This window comes from Conger conger, chromosome 13 (genome assembly GCF_963514075.1).
Source record: "Conger conger chromosome 13, fConCon1.1, whole genome shotgun sequence".
In the NCBI taxonomy this organism is placed as follows: domain Eukaryota; kingdom Metazoa; phylum Chordata; class Actinopteri; order Anguilliformes; family Congridae; genus Conger; species Conger conger.
Window position 1 is genome coordinate 35,412,835 of NC_083772.1, and position 22,839 is coordinate 35,435,673.

At 45.1% G+C, this 22,839-nt stretch overlaps 1 protein-coding gene across 1 annotated transcript in view; it reads right to left on the reverse strand.

The window, feature by feature from the left end:
• The window catches only part of LOC133107560 (seizure protein 6 homolog), a 182,261-nt gene that overhangs the window by 1,759 nt on the left and 157,663 nt on the right, over positions 1-22,839 (reverse strand). The window contains exons 8-12 of the mRNA XM_061216552.1: positions 16,980-17,174; positions 14,708-14,846; positions 8,181-8,377; positions 7,628-7,822; positions 5,327-5,518 (exon numbers count right to left, since the gene is read on the reverse strand). Of these exons, the coding sequence (XP_061072536.1) occupies positions 5,327-5,518; positions 7,628-7,822; positions 8,181-8,377; positions 14,708-14,846; positions 16,980-17,174 (918 nt within the window). The remainder of the gene's footprint in view (positions 1-5,326; positions 5,519-7,627; positions 7,823-8,180; positions 8,378-14,707; positions 14,847-16,979; positions 17,175-22,839) is intronic.

The following is a 22,839-nucleotide window of genomic DNA, read 5'->3' on the forward strand; positions in this document are numbered from 1 at the left end:
CACGCTGCCAAAAGCGCTCAGACAGGAATCAGTAATACATGCCAAAAGGGGCTGGCGTACGACTGGCCAACTCAATTACCACACTGCTGCTCCTGAGCCAAATTCCGCATTATTAGCAATTTTGGCGTCTTAATTATGCATATTTTTTGTCCACTTTGTGAAATGACCCTGTACATTTTCTGCCAAATATAGGTTGCGGCAGAAAAGTTGAGGGTAATGAGTAGTAGGAAACCTTCAGCTGTGATTCATCAGCTGCATAAAAAGACAAAGGCGGAAGATTGACGAATGGGTAGGCAGCTAATGAAGCAAAGCGAGCCCTGCAAGTCGGTGTTCCTACAGCTACGGTGTTTACGCGGCAGAACAGTGGCCTCAGGGACGTGCGATATGTGCTCATTCCGTCCTCTTCCTCCTCTTCCTCCTCGGACAAACTAATTAGTCCAGTTCTGTTCCACTCCTAAGCTCCCTATAGCAGCATAAAGCAGGGCTATGGTCTTTAGCCTCATACAGCAGCTCCCTATAGCAGCATGAAGCAGGGCTATGTTCTTTAGCCTCATACAGCAGCTCCCTACAACAGCATACAGCTGTAAACACTGCTAATATGTTTTGACGTCTCCTGACACTACAGTTAACCTAAAGGTCCTGAGTCATGGAAAAGGCTTATTAAAAAGTCTGGCACCCCCCTGGGACGGTGAGAACTACAATAGATTGGTGACTGCCTATCAACAACTGGCAGCCTGTCCAGGGCTCCTCAGATACAGAGCAGACAGCACATGGGGATTCTGGGATATCTCAGGGTAAACTGCAGCCAGTCGTAATGGGAGTGGGAACACTCACTGATAAGATTCTCTGTATGAGGCTGTTCAGTCTGCTTTGGAGTGACTGTGAGTGTATTTCCTTGCTTTAGACGGCAAAGCCCCATATGCCCTGACTGTAATGGCGGCAGATTGGCAGAAACTATTGAAGAAGTATCTACAATGTACTTCATTGCACTCAAAAACTGTCTGGGTGTCTTGAAAACATACAGTGAAGCAAAAATAATATTTAAAAACTTCTGAAAACTGAAAACTAAGTATCCCTTCATCTGCTCCCATTCTTTACATGAGATAATGCTGGATAGTGTATGCTTAATTCACTTTCCCAGAAGAGCTATTTGCTTCATTACTGTGTTTTAGATCCACAATGCTCATCTTTCACTCTGCTCTCAGCACAGAAAGCTCACCAGCATCATCTGTGCCAGCATTAAGATAAAACTTCCTACATGTGTGAGGTTACATGAGTGATGCTGTTTTTTAAGCTACACATTCCAGAAGAACAGTATCCATCATGGCAGATGTAGTAGTTGGCTAATAAGTAGCTCTGACTATATAACCCAGCTCTGACTAGCTTGAAACAAGCAGCTACCAGCTTTTTGAAAACATAGCTTGAGCTGTTTTTTTCAGCAGGATAGTTTGCACACGCTCCAATTTTATTAATTCTCTTACACGGAGGCCACAGGACCGCGGCCGTGAGTGAGTGCGGTCCAAGGACCCAGTGTGAACGTGAATGGGTTTCCAGGCAACCTGCCAACATAAAGCTACCCTAAAAGAAGGGAGCAAGAAATAAGAAACAGAAATAAAGCGGGGGGACTTCCGACACACGACCAAGGCCTCTGATTCACTGATGAAGCAAGATGACCTATACAGAGACGGGGTTCTCCGACACACAACCCCGGGCTTATCACCGAGTTCACAAAGCTCTCCACTGAGAGGGCCGATACTTCAACGACCATGTAGACTACTTGACTTTAGGAAGGTCAGAAACCACCGAGATTCACCAATTACGCTCAAACTAGCTCAACTGACCATGCAGGAGACTTACGAGTGCGCCAACTAAATACACCTTCTGCTCCAAAACCCTGAGCCATTTCACTCGGTGAAATCCCCACACTAATAACAAACATACACTAAAAATAACAAACAACAACAGGTAGATGTTGTGACTGCCCAACTCAAGGCCAGCCCTTCCTGGAGCAGAAACCAGACCTCCGGTTAACATCTATCTAGTTTGGTGGCATAGCAGGTCACGATGAAAGCTGTACTCCCAGCAAACTCCACCTCTAGCCCTACTAGCAGTGAGAGAGCTACAAAAACGAGGTGAGAAGGGAATATGTATAAGCCCCTATCCAAGTCCAAAGCAACGAGCCGTTCCTACATCGCTAATAGTATGGCATACAGCAATACAGACTGTGCAACGCTGTGTGGCTTACAATCCTACACACAGCACCGAGTAAGTAGGTCTCTGTGTCTCTGTGTCTAAATGACACAGAGACCTACACACAGCGCACAGGTCAGCACTGTGTACAGAGTGGCTGCAGCGTTATACACAGTGAATAGTAGGATGTTCAGATACACACACAGTACAGTAAGAGCTACGGATTGCCTTACAGCTCTACCCACAGCACTGTGTTCATATATGGCCACATAGCCCTACCCACTGTGCTGTGTTCATAATGGCTTCAGGAAGGCAGTCTTTCCGGATAATGCTACCATAGCTTTGTAACAGAAAAGGGAAAACATAAGTAATTGCATAAAGCCCCCCTGCCTCACGTTCTACTACCGGTGAGGAAACGGTTAACCCGCTAAACTAATAATGACAGAGCGGTCAATCATATACAGTCAGTTCCATAAATATTGGGACATCGACACAATTCTCCTCTTTTTGGCTCTATACATCACCACAATGGATTTGAAATGAAACGAACAAGATATCCTTTAACTGCAGACTTTCAGCTTTAATCTGAGGGTATTTACATCCAAATCAGATGAACGGTGTAGGAATTACAACAGTTTCTATATGTGCCTCCCACTTTTTAAGGGACCAAAAGTAATGGGACAATTGGCTGCTCAGCTGTTCCATGGCCAGGTGTGTGTTATTCCCTCATTATCTCATTTACAAGGAGCAGGTAAAAGGTCTAGAGTTCATTTCAAGTGTGCTATTTGCATTTGGAATCTGTTACTGTCAACTCTCAATATGAGATCCAAAGAGCTGTCACTATCAGTGAAGCAAGCCATCATTAGGCTGAAAAATCAAAGCAAACCCATCAGAGAGATAGCAAAAACATTAGGTGTGGCCAAATTCTTTAAAAGAAAGAACGCACCGGTGAGCTCAGCAACACCAAAAGACCCGGAAGACCAAGGAAAACAACTGTGGCGGATGACAGAATTATTTCCCTGGTGAAGAAAAACCCCTTCACAACAGATCAAGAACACTCTCCAGGAGGTAGGTGTATGTGTGTCAATCAAGAGAAGACTTCACCAGAGTGAATACAGAGGGTTCACCACAAGATGTAAACCATCGGTGAGCCTCAAAAACAGGAAGACCAGATTAGAGTTTGCCAAACAACATCTAAAAAAGCCTTTACAGTTCTGGAACAACATCCTATGGACAGATGAGACAAAGATCAACTTGTACCAGAATGATGGGAAGAGAAGACTATGGAGAAGGAAAGGAACTGCTCATGATCCAAAACATACCACCTCATCAGTGAAGCATGGTGGTGGTAGTGTCATGGCGTGGGCATGTATGGCTGCCAATGGAACTGGTTCCCTTGTATTTATTGATGATGTGACTGCTGACAAAAGCAGCAGGATGAATTCTGAAGTGTTTCGGGCAATATTATCTGCTCATATTCAGCCAAATGCTTCAGAACTCATTGGACGGCGCTTCACAGTGCAGATGGACAATGACTCGAAGCATACTGCGAAAGCAACCAAAGAGTTTTTTAAGGCAAAGAAGTGGAATGTTATGCAATGGCCAAGTCAATCACCTGACCTGAATCCGATTGAACATGCATTTCACTTGCTGAAGACAAAACTGAAGGGAAAATGCCCCAAGAACAAGCAGGAACTGAAGACAGTTGCAGGCCTGGCAGAGCATCACCAGGGATGAAACCCAGCGTCTGGTGATGTCTATGCGTTCCAGACTTCAGGCTGTAATTGACTGCAAAGGATTTGCAACCAAGTATTAAAAAGTGAAAGTTTGATTTATGATTGTTTGTTTGTCCCAACTGTTTGTTTGACTTTTGGTCCCTTAAAAAGTGGGAGGCACATATACAAACTGTTGTAATTCCTATACCGTTCACCTGATTTGGATGTAAATACCCTCAAATTAAAGTCTGCAGTTAAAGTAAATCTTGTTAGTTTCATTTCAAATCCATTGTGGTGGTGTATAGAGCCAAAAAGAGGAGAATTGTGTCGATGTCCCAATATTTATGGACCTGACTGTACATGGCTTTGTGAATAACAGAAAAGTGATAGAACAAACCTAGACCAACTACAGCTCTTACCTCCAGCTCTGTTTATAATGAGTTTGACAGAGCTACCTAAATGAAGCGAGCACAGAAAGCACACCACGTCGCTGCAGTAATAAGGGCAGCGACCTCATGGAGAAATAATCCCAGCCCTGGGCAAAAACTCCAGTCCAATTTAAAGGATGTTTCTGCATCTCTACTTGAATAAGACAAAAACAGTTCTCCGGCTAACATGCACTTTGTTTGGATAAATTACTGAAAGCAAAGAATAAAATGAAGTTAAAACAAAAGTAAATGCGCAAGGCAGACAAGGCAGACGCCAGCTAACCTAAAAGCGATATAACTAATAAGCCGAGGTAAGAGAAAATTTCAGGTTTAGAGACCAAATGGCCACAATGTCTGGCGGTGAGTCACCAGGCTACTAACCTGACCAAATGTGGCAAGGAAAGCCTATCTATAAACTTGGTTCCCTAGCTACAGGAAGATGTGGGATTTGTTTTACTTTGAAAACAGTGTGTGTTACTTTGAGACGGGAAGTCTTTTCACTACCGTATCCCTTGCTTATACCTTGTGTGTATGTGTGTATATACTATATGTGTGTACATGTGTGTCTGTGTGTATATGTGTGTGTGTCTGTGTGCATATGTGTGTGTATGTGTGTTGGTGTGCGTATGTGTGTGTGTCCTTGTGTATGTGTGTGTCTGTGTGTGTGCGTATGTGTGTGTGTGACTGTGTGGACAGTGTCTCTGTATATACTATATGTGTGTATGTGTGTCTGTGTGTGTGTGCATATGTGTGTGTGTGTGTGTGTGTGAGAGAGTGTGTGTGCATGTCTGTGTGTGTGTCTGTATGTGTGTGTATGTGTGTGTGTGTGGGAGTGTGTGTATGTGTGTGTGTGTGTGTGTGTGTGTGTGTGTTTGTGTGTGTGTATGTGTGTATGTGTGTATGTGTGTGTGTGTGTGTGTGTGTGTGAGTTTGTGAGTGTGTGTATGTGTGTGTGTATGTGGTTATGTGGGCTTTGCGGAGGGCAGTACTCACACAGGCATTTGGGTGCTTTCTCAGTCCACCTGGGCCCGGAGGGGTCTCGGTTGTAGCAGGTGAGCAGGCTGTTCCCTGACAGCACGTAGCCCTTATTGCAGATGAACTGCACCGTGGAGCCCACAGTCAGCCTGGGACCCGACATCACCCTGTGACTGTGCTCCACGATGCCAGGGTCCGGGCACGACACTACTGATCAAAAACACACCAACGTCTGCTCAATCAATAAGCCAGAACACACAGAGCTCTAGTCACTAGTCCTCAACATACACACAAAGCAATGCTTCAACACACATACTCTACACACTCTAATCGACATTGGCTCAGGCGGTAAGAGCAGTCATCTGGCAGTCGGAGGGTTGCCGATTCAATTTCGCCCTGGGTGTGTAAAAGTGTCCCTAAGTGACACCTAACCCCCAATTGCTCCTGATGAGCTGGTTGGGGCCTTGCATGGCAGCCAATCGCCGTGAGTGTGTTTATGAATGGGTAAATTAGAAGCATCAACTGTACAGTGCTTTGGATAAAGGCGCTGTATAAATGCCAACCATTTACCATTTAATCGACATACACACACAAATCAATGCTTCAACACACATACTCTACACACCCTAATCAATTCCTCCGGAGGCATACACAGTACACGCAATACTTCTGAACACATATATACTCCAATCAATACTCCTCATGACAATCTACTGAATACACACACTGTAATCAATACTTATTATACACACTGATCAATATAGCATGTTTGGGCCTAAATCTTGGTTAATCATTCCTCTTTTCCTGTTCTGCCTCGCTGCTCTATATCTGTCTCTGTGACTGATGATTGATATCACTCATAGTTCTGTTCCGTTCAGCTTTCTGAACAGACTTTTCCGGAAAAGTTCAAATTGGAAACTTGTCTGCACAGGTTGACAGTTTTTGCAGCCCATGACAACGGAATTAGAATAGAGATTTTCTTACATGTAAGGAAGTGGAACATGTAGTGAAAGAGAAATTATTGGCTGCTATATTCTGTGCTCTCCATTCATCCCCCCTGTTGTTCTGTCCTTTGTAATATAGTGAGTGAATCCTGTGTCTTGGGTGTAGTATGTCAGGTGACCACAGGGTGGCGCCTGTGCACCATTTGCAGGAGGGGAGGCTCAGATGAGTGAGCGCATGTCTGCTGCTCTGATTATCTCAGCCGAAACTACTTTCAGTTTTCCATTAAGGCCCTGGTATTAAATGACTGCTTGCTAAACCTTCAATGTCTATTAATTTTACATAAATTACGCAGGTGTGGATCTAAAACACAGTAATGAAGCAAAGAGAAGCTTTCAGTGAAGCTTTATTTTACAGCCCATTACAACTTTGATTTCAGAGGTAAGTACTATGAAACAGGCTGGAAAACGTACACTCAGTGAGCACTTTATTAGGTATTCATTATTATTTATTATTCATTAGGACTTTTTTTTTTTAGATGTATTGCTCTTCTACTGCTGTAGCCTATCCACTTGTATGTTCAGAGATGCTCTTCTGCATAGCACTGTTGTAATGTGTGCTTATTTGCATTAACATCACTTTCCTGTCTGGCCCGTCTTCTTAACAACACTTTTCTTTACTGGATTAATTTTTTTTTTTCACCATTCTTTGCAAACTATAGAGACTGTTGTGTGTGGAAATCCCAGGAGATCAGCAGTTTCTGAGATACTCAAACCACCCTGTCTGGCACCAACAATCTTTCCACATTCCACAAAGTCATTTAGCTCACATTTCTTCCCCATTCTGACATTTGGTCTGAAAAACAGCTGAACCTCTTGACCATGTCTGCATGCTTTTATGTTTAGTTGCTGCCACATGATTAGCAAATTAAATATTGGCATTAACCAGCTGGTGTACAGATCTACCTAATAAAGTGCTCATTGTGTGTGCATTACATAGTACTTACATGTGCTACTTACTTTGTTTCATAGTACTTACAACTGAAATCAAAGTAGTTTCATAATAATTACACAAGTAGCTGTGGAATTATTTAGTAAACACAGTAAACTCAGACAACAGAAGTCATACAGGAGGGACATTGAGAATGTAGTGTGTAGTAGGCTCTCATAGCTTGGTAGTTTGTAGTATGCATTCTGTAAGAATAGTGAAGCTCTCTACCTCTCTCACAGCTCGGTAGTGTGTAGTATGCATACTGTTGGAATAGTAAAGCTCTCTCTACTTCTCTTACAGCTTGGTAGTGTGTAGTATGCGTAATGTAGGAACAGGGTAGCATAGTGTGTAGTCTGTGTACTGTGAGAACAGTGCAGCACTCTCTACCTCTCTCACAGCTGGGCAGGTCCCCGCTCCAGGTGAGGTCCCACTGGCACATGAGGATCTCGGAGCCGACCACCTCGAACCCGGGGTAGCACTGATAGGTCACCACTGTGCCGTGGACGAGCTCGGGGTGCGAGGTCGTCTTCCACCCGCTGGAAATCTCCGGAAGCTCCGGACACGTGTCGTTCCGAGGAACCTCTGCGGAGAGGGAGAGAGAGGGACAGAGAGAGGTGAGTGAGATGAGAAGGGAGGAAACAGCCAATGAGTTGGGTTAATAGAGAACACATTCCGTTAGAGTGAGCTCCTATTGGCTAATGAACATTAAGAGTTTGGCTAATAGAGAACACAGAGGCACATACACACATAGAGGCACACACAAAGACACACACACACACACAGACACAGACACATATGCACACACGCACATGCGCACACAGAGGCACACACACGCACACGCGCACACACTCACACATACGCACACACGCACACAGAGGCACACACATGCACACACACACAGGCACACACGCACACATGCACGCACACACACATAGCCTACCAAAGAAATGGACCACAAAGCCGTTGTGATAGCCGTAGATGTTGGTGGCGGGGTCAGACTGGAACTGTATGGTGACATCAGCGGTGGAGGTGTACAGTTTGAACCGTGGGCGTGAGCCGGCATACTGCCCCAGGATCTTTGCTGTCAGGTCATCGCCATCATAGAAGGTGAGCAGGTCACTCCTGCCCACATGGAGCCTGCAACAACAAAGAGGCAGTTACCCTGCAAGCATATGGCCGGCTCCTTCAGGTGCAGCTGATTTCATTCATTCATTCATTCATTCATTCAACTGCTGAAAAGGAAATAAATGGTGGAAGTTTCTGCAGTTAAAAAAAGAGAGAGAGGCTTTTAGGAAGAGACTTGGAAGAGTCTTTTGAAGGCGCCTTTTTAAGTCCCGTTGTCTTTTTGAGTGGTGTATTTTACAGTGTTTTGTGCCATGTTTTGTTTGCTATTTTTCTGGTTTGGATTCTTTCGGTAATGCATTTTGTATTTAGATTTTGGACTTTTAGTAATTAGTTTTAGGTTGCGCCTCCCATGCTCCACAGGAGAGGTTGGGCCGTAACAAGGCACACACATTACACCTGTGGCAGGAGGCAGACACACACACACACACACACACACACACATCACACCTGGCACAGGTCCAGGAGGCAGACACACACGCGCACACACACACACACACACACACACACCTGGCACAGGTTCTTTAAGCCATGATTACCCTCTGGACTTGAAACGAAGATAATTAACACTCCTTTAATCAATAGCATTCTCTTTTCATCTTGTGTGAAATACCGACAATTCCATTCCTTAGCTTGGATGAACAGAACAAAATAAATTTCTTTATTATGCAGGGCGGGTAATGTAAGACAAAAAAAGAGTAATTGATATTTCATTATCTCCTGTAACCTTACTCATTACACTTTTTTACAATGGCCCAGTACTGAATACGCTTTTTAAATACTCTAAACACAGGTAGCACAACAACAGTCTATTTGGATTAAACTGTGGAGCATTTTACATTGCTTTCACACAAAATGCATTCAGTGACAACATCCTTAAAAAATTCATGAATTCTTTTCTCACTCAGACAACCACCAGCAAAACTCTGTGTATCTACAGCACTTATTGCATATCTTAACATACTGTTTTCAAAATTGTTAAACCTGAGCTCAAAACTGTAGCACAATTGAGTTAGACATGAAAGCCCAGTCAAATCAGTCTTTCGAAGAACTCCCAACCTTCAGGCTATCTGTATGTTTAACTATTAATATTGGTTATTTTAATTATTAATTAAAATCCTACATTTGTGGTTAGATAATTAATGAATGAATAATTTTATCCTAAGGTCCTGGGTTCGAATCCCCGTCGGCCGGGGCCTCTCTGTGCGGAGTTTGCATGTTCTCCCCGTGTCTGCGTGGGTTTACTCCGGGTACTCCGGTTTCCTCCCACAGTCCAAAGACATGCACGTTAGGCTGATAGGAGAGTCTAAATTGCCCGTAGGTGTGAGTGTGTGAGTGAATGGTGTGTGTGCCCTGCGATAGACTGGCGACCTGTCCAGGGTGTATTCCTGCCTTTCGCCCAATGTATGCTGGGATAGGCTCCAGCCGCCCTGCAACCCTGATCAGGATAAGCGGGTTCAGATAATGGATGGATGGGATAATTTTATGACATTGATTACTTTTTGCAGTTATACTGCTACATAACATGAATTGGCGCCATACATGAGGTTTATAAGCAGGAAATGTTGTATGTATCAATCCAAGCAATCTACACATAGCGTGTAAGTAGGAGGACTGAGATGTATATGTTTCAAATAATCATCCTCACTATTTCATAGAGTGCAAAACCTTTACTTTATTTGGTGGGTGGTGCGAGGACCCTACACAGTATTGAGGCAAAATTGGACTCTTGTGTGTTTGCCTATTATACTGTATTCACACACACAGGGCAGGGGTGGGGGGTAGAATCCGGAGTGAGAGTGGGGTCAAGGGTCGAGTATAAGGGCCCCAATACATGTTTCCAGCCAACAGGCATCCAGCTAAACCAACATCGATCTGCAGGCTGGAAGATCAGGCTTACTCACACTGGAAGTGCACTTAAAACATTTCATGGATTACTCACTAATCTACTCAGCAGATCGAACCCAGTCCAGGAGATAAAGAGTTTGATCCTGCCACAGTGGCCCCAATCACTGATAAGAACAGGTCAATTTACAGATAAATAACTACCACACAGTCAGCCTTCAGCCAATCAGCAAACTGCACACAACAAAGAGGCTGACCTCTGACCTTTCCGCTGTGCTTGAAGAGCAGTGACTATTCAGCCAACCATCGATCTGTTTTCTTCAGCTCGGAGAACTCAGTGAACCCAAATGGCAGAAAGTCAAAATGTAGTCATAAAAAGAACCAACCGTATACAGAGGGCAGCCTGTAGCCTAGTGGCTAAGGTACATGACTGGGGCAGCCTGTAGCCCAGTGGCTAAGGTACATGACTGGGGCAGCCTGTAGCCTAGTGGCTAAGGTACATGACTGAGGCAGCCTGTAGCCTAGTGGCTAAGATACATGACTGGGACAGCCTAGTGGTTAGGTACATGACTGAGACCTGGAAGGTTGCTGGCACAAACCCTGGTGTAGCTGAAGCTCTTGGGCCCTTGAGCAAGGCCCTTAACCCTGCATTGCTCCAGGAAGGATTGTCCCCTGCTCTGTCTAACTGTAAGTTGCTTTGGATAAAAGCATCAGCTAAATAACAAATAACAAATGATAGACTAACATTTAAAACATGCTAGCTTGAGAACTCACTCCACCAACAAGTGTGGGGGTTACAGACTGTGTTAGTATGTTACAGGGCAGTGTGTGTGTTATAGTGTGTGTGTGTTACAGTCCGTGTTAGTCTGTTACAGGGCAGTGTGTGTGTTACACTGTGAGTTACAGTCTGTGTTAGTGTGTTACCATGCAGCGTGTGTGTGTGTGATAGAGTATGTGTGTTACAGTCTGTGTTAGTGTGTTACCATACAGCGTGTGTGTGTGTGTGTTAGAGTGTGTGTGTTACAGTCTGTGTTAGTGTGTGACAGGGGCAGTGTGTGTGTGTTAGAGTGTGTGTGTTACAGTCTGTGTTAGTGTGTTACAGGGGCAGTGTGTGTGTTAGAGTGTGTGTTAGTGTGTTACAGGGGCAGTGTGTGTGTTAGAGTGTGTGTTAGTGTGTGACAGGGGCAGTATGTGTCCAGATTTGGCTGTCCCAGGGAGGGAGGGGCCTGGGTGGGGTGCGGTTCCAAAGGGAAGTGTGCTGTCCGCTGCCACCTCCCATACATCAATGCTCTGAGCTTATTAAACTCTGGAGAGGGCAAATTATTTAATTGCGCATTTTTCCCTTTTCCTTTTTTTTTTTTTCAATGGACGCGATTCTCCACCGAATCAATTATGTCGAGCCGAGAAACGCGTGTTCGTGGCGTCAGGTGACGCTTTCGAACAGGGGAGCAGCGTATTGTCAGGTCCTGATAGATTATTCAGGCGTTCAATACATTCTCCTCCTTAATTAAGAAGCTCCCATTTGCATAGGCTTCTGTTTTTATTACACGATGCGCGGTAGCGCTGTCTGCCCGCGTAACGAATGGTGTCTGCGGCGCTCAGACCGAGGAGATGTCAGGATAATTAATTTGCCGCTGCTTTGCGGGGAGAAGTGATCCAGGCCGACACGGCGAGGCGTATTATCTTTGACGACCGCTGAAAGTTAAATAATGCCCGTTCGGCTGGCGTTGCCACAGAGGGACAGCGTCTCCACACACTGCCAGGCACCCAGAGAAAAATCCCCTTGTTTTGACTTTTGAAGGCCAATCAGTTGTGGCTTTGTGATTGGTGGAATGGCTCGATGATGAAAGAGAAAGGGAGGAGCTGAGCGGTGGGGAGTGGGGGTGGGGGGTGGGGGGGGCTGAAGGAGCTGTCAGACAGATGGATCTCCCTCAGGCCCCTCCCTTCCTGTTCAGCTCTAAATGAGCACATTTGTCAGGCAGCATATGGGACATTACAGCGCACACACACACACACCGAGGCACAGCCACAGATGGAGCGTTTGGAGGGAGTGGGGGGCTGGAGCTCCTAGGTGTGTGTGTGTGTGTGAGTGTGTGTGAGTGTATGTGTGTTAGTGTCTGTGTGTGAGTGTGCGAGTGTCTGCACAAGTGTGTGTGTGTGTGTGTGTGTGTGTGAGAGAGTGTGAGTGTGTGTGTGAGTGTGTGACTGTGTGTGTGAATGTGTGAGTGTGTGAGTGTGTGTGTGTGTGTGTGTGTGTGAGTGCGTGTGTGTGAACTCTACTCTGCCATGGCTCTTATACAGTTTGGATGTCTCATTCGTGTGACCTTTGACCCCCTCAGTATGGTGTTCACTTTCTCCCTTGTTGGGTGTTCCTGATTGGGTAAGGCTAAGTGGCCTTTGAGGCTTGTGACAAGTATTTAAGGACGCTCTCCTACCCCGCCTGCTCTGATAATGAGAGAACTTTCCCTCTTTCCCAGTCATCCATCACCTCATCCTGCGCTAGCAATTACAGGGAACAGGGCGCGGTAATGACAGATGATTAATTAATTTAACATAATCAGGAGCAGCTCGTCTGGAGGGGGGGGGGGGGGGGGGGGGGGGTCAGGTGACAGCCGTACACCTGCAGGTGGCTGTCACATACACACACTGCACACGCACACACACACACAGACACACACACATCCACACACACACAGACACGCACACTCACACACACATACGCACACTCACTCACTCACACACATACATACATACATACATACATACACACACGCGCACATATGCACACACTCACACACACACAGACACACACACATCCACACACACACAGACACGCACACTCACACACACATACGCACACTCACATATGCACACACACACACACTCACACATACGCGCGCACACACACACACACACACACACACACACACAGACTCACTCACACACACGCACACATGCACATGCACACACACACAGACACGGCCACACAGAAGGTGAAGAAACACACATTCCCTCAGTGAGGGAGAGGAGTGAGGAGACAGTGGAGTGAGAGTGCCCTCTGGCAGAGGCCTTGTGTATTACAGTGTGAGTCTGAGCTGCAGCCCATGCCAGCGCCCTGCATGGAGACTCTGCTGCTCAGCTGTGTGGGGATGAACTGAGACCATTTCAGAGGCTGAGATCCAACATCAGTGGGATCACATTGTGTAGGTCGAGCTACTCATTTTATTATTTGGAGAAGCGCTGCTATGCTAATCAGATTACAATTTGCAAAGAAGTACAGATGAGCCACAAAAGTTCCAGAACAAAGTTTTATGGACTGATGAGACCAAGATTAACCTGTACCAAAGCGATGGAAAGGCCAAAGTGTGGAGAACAACGGATTTATTCATGATCCAAGACATACAAGCTCATCTGTGAAGAACGGTGGAGGAAGTTTCATGGCTTGGGCTTGTATGGCTGCTTCTGGAGCGGACTCACTCATCGTTATTGAGGATGTAACTCCTGATGGTAGCAGCAGGATGAATTCAGAAGTCTAACAAAACATTCTGTCAGCCAACTTACGGAGAAATGTGTCCAAAATAATCGGGAGGATTAGACTTCACAACAAAGGACTTGCAAGGAAATGCATTTCACCTCCTAAAGAGGAGATTAAAGGGAAAAAAAAACAAAAAAACAAACAACAACTGGCTGCAGTAAAAGCCTGGAAAAGCATCACAAAAGAAAAACGCAACAGTTGGTGATGTCAATGGGTCGCAGGCTTGATGCAGTTATTGCAAGCAAGGGATATGCTATCAAATATTAAGTGTTATTTACTTTAATTTACTTAAATATTCTCTGTTCCACTACTTTTGCTCACCTAAAAATTGGGTGGTCTGATACCATAGGCGCTAGGTTCAAAGTAGTTTAACACATCTATGTGTACTAGGAAATAAAATAAATGAAATTCTGAACTCTTGTCTCGTGTTCATCTTCTTATCTCAATCCCAAATGGATTCAGTATATAGCAAAAACAATGGACTTGGCCTTGCTGTTCCAATACTTTGGAGGGGACTGCACAAGTCAAATGTTGACATGAACAAAGTATTCTTTCAGTAGGACAGAAGCAAGCCTCCTGTATCCAATCAGTGCCACTGCAGTACTGTTGGTACCGAGGCATTTGGCAGAGTGATAACCTGGACTGATGTGCTACCTTTGAAGTGTTTGAAGCCTGGTTTATTAAGAGAGAACACATTTGGAGAAATGCACTGAGAGAGATGCTGATAGTAATGTGATAGAAAAGCTCAGAAGAAGTCTGAGAACTCACAGAAGTCATGTGAAGGGAAAGTTGCTATGTGATTAGACCCACATGAGTTATTTGATAGGAAAGGTGCAATGCGATTGGATTCACGCTTGGATGTCCATGTGATTGTACTCATGGGAGTCATGTGACAGGAAAGGGTGCGATGTGATTGGATGCACAGGAGTCATGTGACAGGAATGGTGCAATATGATTTGACTCACGCTTGGATGTCCAGCATTATCCTCTTGTCCTCCTCCACATGCACACCCCAGATGCAGTCCTGCCCCTTATCGTATGCCTCCGGCCAATTAGGAGAGAGAACCACCCCCGCTGAGTCTGTGATCTCTCCACTGCACACAGCTGAGAAACACAAACACCCAGTTACACACACACACACACACACTCTCACACACACACACACACACACACACACACCCTGCTGAGTCTGTGATCTCTCCACTGCACACAGCTGAGAAACACAAACACCCAGTTACACTCACACACACACACACACACACTGAGTCTCGCCACTGCACACAGCTGAGAAACATAAACACTATTTTGTATAAGTATGCAATGGCTGGTCGGTGATATCAATGTCCAAGTTGATTTGTCTGGTTTTAAACTCACCTGTGATTTCATTTCTGTACTTGACTCCTTCTCCCTGGCCCAACATGTCGACATCCCTTCACAACTCAAAGGTCACACACAATGTGGTTTGTTCTGCTGATCTAGCCATTATCAATTTACACCCCCTACCCTTCCCTTTATCAGACCATTACATAATTGTTTTCAACATTCCCCTACCTTCTCCCTTTAACACTAACAGAAGATCCATCTCATTCTACAACATCAAATCCGTTAACCCTCTCCTCCTTCGTGACAAAATCAGCTCTGCCCTACCCCTCAATTCTGCCCCTACCTCACTCAAAGAATTGACCACTACACTGAGCTCTGTTATCTCTGACATGCTAATCCCCCTCCCCACCACACTAAGAACGGTTTACCTGCTCTGTGTCCCCGCCTTGCTGCCATTTCTAATCTGTCCCTCTCTCATGGTCTAGTCCACACTGCTGCCGTCACACCCCTCCTCTGAAAACCTATTCTGGACACCTCTAACCTCAACAATTATTGCCCCATCTCCAACCTCTCCTTCTTTGCCAAGACCCTGGAATCCATTTCTGCATCCCAACTCCAAGCCTTCATGCTGTCCTATAACATGTTTGAACCCCTTCAATCTGGATTCCGCCCTTGCCACAGCACAGAAAATGCCGTTGTCAAAGTTCTGAATGACATACTCCTATCTGCTGACTGCGGTGCCCTCAACATCCTAATCTCATCCTAAACTCATCCTAAATCCTACAGTGAACCATAACATCCAAATCCTACTCTAAGCACAGCCTTTGATACAGTGAACCATAACATCCTAATCCTACTCTAACTACAGCCTTTGATACAGTGAACCATAACATCCTAATCCTACTCAATCTAAGCACAGCCTTTGATGCAGTGAACCATAACCTGCTGCTCCTGGGTGTTGAGGGTACTGGATTGGTTTGAATCATATCTCTCTCACCGGAAACACTTCATCACCCTCTCAGGCTATGAATCAAGCCACCACCACACAGGGTGTTCCTCAAGGTTCCATATTCGGCCTTCTCCTCTTCACCAGCTCTATTTTACAACTTGGACAAATCATCCGCCACTTCAACCTGGATTTTCATTGCTAGATGATACTAAAATCTAAATCAGCACCAAATTCCTCTGAAACCCACCATTATCCCACACTGAAGCCTGTCTCTCTACAACCAAAACCTGGATGAAACACAATTTCCACAAACTAAACAGCAAGTCATCCTTATTGGTTCAAAATCCGCCCAGACCGAAAAGTCAGCCCAAATATCATACACCATTGATCACAGGTAAGGGTTAATGTAAGGGCTATGGTCAGGGTCAGGGTTAGGGTCAGGGTCAGGGTTCGGGTAAGGGTAAGGGTAAAGGTAAGGGTAAGGGTAAAGGTAAGGGTTAAGGCTAGGGTCAGGGTCAGGGTCAGGGTCAGGGTTCGGGGAAGGGTAAGAGTAAGGGTAAGGGTAAGGGTTAAGGTTAGGGTAAGGGTAAGGGTAAGGGTAAGGGTAAGGGTAAAGGTAAGGGTTAAGGCTATGGTCAGGGTCAGGGTTAGGGTCAGGGTCAGGGTTCGGGGAAGGGTAAGGGTAAGGGTAAGGGTAAGGGTAAAGGTTAGGGTAAGGGTAAGGGTAAGGGTAAGGGTAAGGGTAAGGGTAAGGGTTAAGGGTTAAGGTTAGGGTCAGGGTCAGATTTCGGGGAAGGGTAAGGGTAAGGGTAAGGGTTAAGGTTAGGGTAAGGGTAAGGGTAAGGGTAAAGGTTAGGGTAAGGGTAAGGGTAAGGGTAAGGGTAAGGGTAAGGGTAAAGGTAAGGGTTAAGGTTAGGGTCAGGGTCAGGGTTAGGGGAAGGGTTCGTCCCGGTACACACACAAACCTCGGCAGGCAGGCTCAGTCTCGTTCCACTGCGGGTCGGGGGGGTCCACACACTCCATGGTGACGGAGCCCTGCTCCAGGGTGTACCCCGGATTGCAGGAGAACTCCACCACCGCCCCCACCCCGAAAGAAGCGTCGCTGCTGCTGAAGTTCCCGTACTTCACAAAGGGCTCATAGCAGCAACCTGGGCCAAACGCTGTGAGGAAACACACACATGCATATACACACACACACACATGCCTTGCTCAGTCACCCACTGGCTTATATATAACAGGTCAAAGGCACCTGACACACACACACCCACCTGTGTGACCTCAGACTCCATTCGCCTGTGGCTACTTCACCCAAAGGCAGCACACACAATTCCAAAAACAAGTGTTACTGTTTATTGTACTTTATCAGAAAACTTTCAGCTTTACTCCTGAATGTTAGATGATGTGTTCATATTGTTACAACGTGCTAGCAGATGTAGCTTTTAAAGCAAAACTTTTTAGATTCTGATTAATGCTAGCCTAGATGCTAGCCTAAGCATTTGAAAGAATGCCTAGTCTTGAATACTGGCAAGGACAAATTTATTTTTAAATGGGCAACCAGCAATTCTGCAGGAATTATATGACTGTCTAAAGGGATAAGGTGACACAGGTGTGAAAAAGCCTACAGATTATTTACTGAATTATATTTTATTCAATAAGATTCAGGGATATCCGTCGTCCACATGAAATAACATAACATTATTTTTGGTTCATAAACACTTTCCTTTTTGTGGTCATCCTCATACAGAGCATTAATAAAAGACATAAGGCTTCACACATTGAAACACAGACACTTCCTGACTCATCAGCAGCTTTTGTCCACAAAAGCAAAGCCATTCATTTTATTAATGTTCCCCTTCAGCTTGGTGCTTGTGTGTGACAGTGTGCTTACTGCAGCAGGGATTTTTACAATGTGCTGTTTTGACTGTGCTGCACTCAGTCGCTGCACATCTAACCTTGTTGTGAGCGTGTCGCGGTAAATCGCTGCAAAAACAGCCTCTAAACACAGCTAAATGCTCATTCATAAATTCAGCTCTCTTCCGTGTCTCGTTACTAGCAATGACCTCACTGTTAATTATTCCCCTTTATCTCCATCTGGCAGCGCTCTAACTCTCGATGGGTCTTCTGCCTGCTGATTGGCTGTCCCTAATAATGAAGCAGGAAGTCATACTCCGTGGAGCTGAGGAAAGAGCCAGCGTTCTTCACTTCTGAACGAGCTGCCTTTAGCATTTGTCTCTGTACCACTAGTCTGAATCACTCCATTCTCTTGACACGCTTGCAGTCCTCCACCGTCATTTAGACTACGTCTCTTGATTGGACAGCAGCGTTGCCGAAACATCACAGCCATACTGATTGGTCGCTGGTGAGCGCGGTCAGCAGTGAAGTGGTCTGTGAGGCAGAAGCCTGCAACAGAGCCGTGCTGTGATTGGTTGCTGGTGAGCACGCTCCGCAATGCAGAGCTCTGTAATGCATAGGCCCACTCAGATCTCCCACATAATGTCCATCATCTGATCAGTCTGCAGAAATAACTATAAACCAGCCCCTGACTCACATTCCACAGACACATGCTTGGTTTAATTAGATGGTAAATTAAATTAAACTGTTTTTTAGTCAAGATGTTTGGGAACACTGCAGAACTCTGCTGTACAATCCAGCTATGTCAGCTTGACCAGCTTGAAAATGGAGCTGGCCATTAAGCTGGTCTAGCTGGGTGTGAGCTAGTCAACCAGCATGACTAAGCTGGCCATAAAGCTTGTCTCGCCGGGTATGAGCTGGTCAACCAGCATGGCGTAGCTGGTCATAAAGCTGGTCTAGGTGGCTACAAGCTGTTTCAAAACATAGCTTGAGCTGGTCAAACCATGTCAAGCTGGCCTGAACTGGTCAAAACCTAGCTTCAGCAGAGAAGTGTGGTATAATAGTTAGTGACCTGGGCTTGCATGCATTCCCAGGTATGCTGTGTCCAGCAAAGGTACTCTACTTTTTTTTGCTTTTGCTTCAACAAATATCAAATTGATTCTAGGTCTAAAAAAACTGTAAAAAAATGAGTGCATGTGGCTGTGGATAAGAACTTAAATGACCTGAAATTCATAAAAAAGGGTTGAAGAAGCCTGGGTGTGTAGTTATGCATGATGATGATTGATTCATGATGATGATGATGATGAATATTATTAGAAAAGCTCTGAACACACCGGCTTTGAAGCTGCCAAGCCTTCAGGCCTTTAGTGTTTAGCATTCCCCTCCGCTCCATCCACCAGGTAAAGCGAGGGAATCGGCCAATTAAACACACCTGCTCCCCCCTCTCTCATCTTGCCCCACTGAGCGTGAATTATTCAGCCACAGCGCTGCGAATCATCTCTCCCACGTTCTGCACACAGCTCCGTCCTTTCTTCATTTACCCCCCTCTCCTGGTCTCCCTGCACATATCAAACACACCTGGTTCCACGCACATGGAATCCGATCATTACGGGCGCTTTTGATGCCTGAAAGAAGCAGTGGTGTGGGTATACGCTTTCGCCTAAATGTAAACACCGCTACATGCTCCACATAGGTTCAGCGTGTGGTCCTTTTCGTGTTCGCACGGGCCATTAAAAACGAGATGGTGACCTCATCTACATGCAGGTTTCTAATCTTCAGGAACACACAAACTTTGCTGACACCTTTTAAAACCCATTTCGGAAACTTTCCTTTAATTATTCCCCTTCTTTGTGAGATTTTTATCGCTGGTGTTTGCTTTAAAGCTCCTGTTTGTGTTGCACTAGCTTAGCCCTAATGAGCTTATCCACATCCACATTTCATGCTGACTGCCTCTTGAATTACTTTTCCCAGCATTTGCGTTTTTCCATTATTCGAAAGAGCTTTGTACGACAGTGTAAAAAGCGCTGTGTAATAAAGTTTATGGCTACGAGTGTGAGCCAAACACTATGTGGCAGGGCTGTGTAACCTGCTGAAAATTCCAGCTAAGACTGGACTGGAAATATAAGATGGTTCTAGACGGCTTAAGCTGTGTTTTCAACACTTCTAGCTATACATAGCTGATCTGTAGATCTAAAAGTGTTGAAAACAGAGATTAAACCTGCTTGACCAGTTTAGATTGGTGTCAGCGGGAATTATCAGCAAGGTATGCAGAACATTCTGGGAAAAAGGCTTCTGGTGTCTCTTCTTGTACATTTATATGGTCCACAGGTAAGCGACTGAAATGTGCTTTGCTTGGGACACCGTGGAGAGCATTATATAAAAGCAAAAAAGGAATATAATTGCAGTGATGAAAAGGAGAAAGAGTCTTACTGCCTTACTGATCTTACAGCATGGGCGCACAGCAGCAGAGGTACAGCACAAAGAAAGTTAAACAAAAATAGAGAGAGAAAAATGCACCAAATGTGTTACACAGCACTTTCATCTGCCCCGCCCCCCGGCCACTGCAACCTATCACAGCTAATCAGAGGTCAGCAAGGGCCGTGGGGTTTAAAAGTTCATTAACGGAATACAAAGGGAGAAAGACAGCATTTCATGTGCTGTCCTCTCACCAGTCATGAGGCCCCTGCCACTGCAGATCAACCCTCTGTTTATCAGGACAAAAGAGATTTTACACTCAGTAGAATGAATAGGAGGCTTTACTTCATTGCCTGATCGCCCTGGATGCCAAACTGGGCTGAGCGTGTCCATTCTCCTAACTGACCTCTAACAAGCTTTTCCTCTTTGAGTTCACCTTATATAGCCAAAGCTTCTCATCTGTGAATTCACCTTATACAGCCAAAGCTTTTCATCTGTGAGTTCACCTTATACAGCCAAACCCACAAGCTTTTCGTCTTTGAGTTCACCTCCTACAGTCAAAACCACAAGCTTTTCATCTTTGAGTTCACCTTATAAAGCAAAACCCACAAGCTTTTCATCAGTGAGTTCACTTTATACAGCAAAACCCACAACATTTTCATCTGTGAGTTCACCTTATACAGCCAAAGCTTTTCATCTTTGAGTTCACCTCATACAGCCAAAGCTTTTCATCTGTAAGTTCACCTTATACAGCCAAAGCTTTTCATCTGTGAGTTCACCTTATACAGCCAAACCCACAAGCTTTTCATCTTTGAGTTCACCTTATAAAGCAAAACCCACAAGCTTTTCATCAGTGAGTTCACCTTATACAGCAAAACCCACAACATTTTCATCTGTGAGTTCACCTTATACAGCCAAAGCTTTTCATCCGTGAGTTCACCTTATACAGCCAAAGCTTTTCATCTGTGAGTTCACCTTATACAGCCAAATCCACAAGCTTTTCATCTGTGAGTTCACTTTATACAGCAAAACCCACAACATTTTCATCTGTGAGTTCACCTTATACAGCCAAACCCACAAGCTTTTCATCTGTGAGTTCACCTCCTACAGTGAAACCCACAAGCTTTTCATCTTTGAGTTTACCTCCTACAGTCAAAACCACAAGCTTTTCATCTTTGAGTTCACCTCCTACAGTCAAAACCACAAGCTTTTCATCTTTGAGTTCACCTTATAAAGCAAAACCCACAAGCTTTTCATCTGTGAGTTCACCTTATATAGCCAAAGCTTTTCATCTGTGAGTTCACCTTATACAGCCAAAGCTTTTCATCTGTGAGTTCACCTTATACAGCCAAAGCTTTTCATCTGTGAGTTCACCTTATACAGCCAAAGCTTTTCATCTGTGAGTTCACCTTATTCAGCCAAATCCACAAGCTTTTCATCTATGAGTTCACCTTATACAGCAAAAGCTTTTCATCTGTGAGTTCACCTTATACAGCCAAAGCTTTCCATCTTTCAGTTCACCTCCTACAGCCAAACCCACAAGCTTTTCATCTGTGAGTTCACCTCCTACAGTCAAAACCACAAGCTTTTCATCTTTGAGTTCACCTTATGAAGCAAAACCCACAAACTTTTCATCTGTGAGTTCACTTTATACAGCAAAACCCACAACATTTTCATCTGTTAGTTCACCTCATACAGCCAAAGCTTTTCATCTGTGAGTTCACCTTAAACAGCCAAAGCTTTTCATCTGTGAGTTCACCTTATACAGCCAAATCCACAAGCTTTTCATGTATGAGTTCACCTTATACAGCCAAAGCTTTCCATCTGTGAGTTCACCTTATACAGCCAAAGCTTTTCATCTGTGAGTTGACTGGATAGTGACGCCCCAGGTCTGCCTTTCAGGGGCAGTCTCAGGAAGGATGGAGAAGCTGACAGTATGGAGTGATGAATCAGAAGCGAGTGCAGCCCTCCCTGAATGTGCAGATAAACTCTGTGGCGATTACCCCTGTCTGGCTGTGTCTGTTTGGGCTTTATCTGATTTCCGCTCTGCTTGTTCTGCCACAGAGAGCAGAGAAGAGAGGCCATGACAGTGGGAGGGTATAGAGAGGCATTTTCTCAGAAAGAGAGGTAAGGAGTGAAGGTGAGGTTATGAGGTGAGTTGCTCTGTGGATGGAACCATTTTCAGCTATTCTAAGGGTTATAGTATGGGGGGGGGGGGTTACCAGGGGTCATAGGGGGTCACGAGGGGTCGCAAGCTTCATTAATTCTGACGCTTATGAAGAAGCTCAGCATGGACAGGAGCACAACCTCAAGGTGACTCCTAATCACAGGCATTCCATCTCCCCAGGTTTCCATAGCAATCTCCTTTATGACCTCACAGCTGCGATGACCAGTTAGAGCTTCAGGAGCTGAGGTCATTAGGAGAGTGCAGTAGATCCTCACTTCAGTTCCTTACTGCAGTACATTTGGGTACAAGTGGATGGTGACTATCCTATCAATTATTACGACAACCGCAGTGACAAACAATATCTTTGGGATCGCTTTCAGAGTGATTTCTTC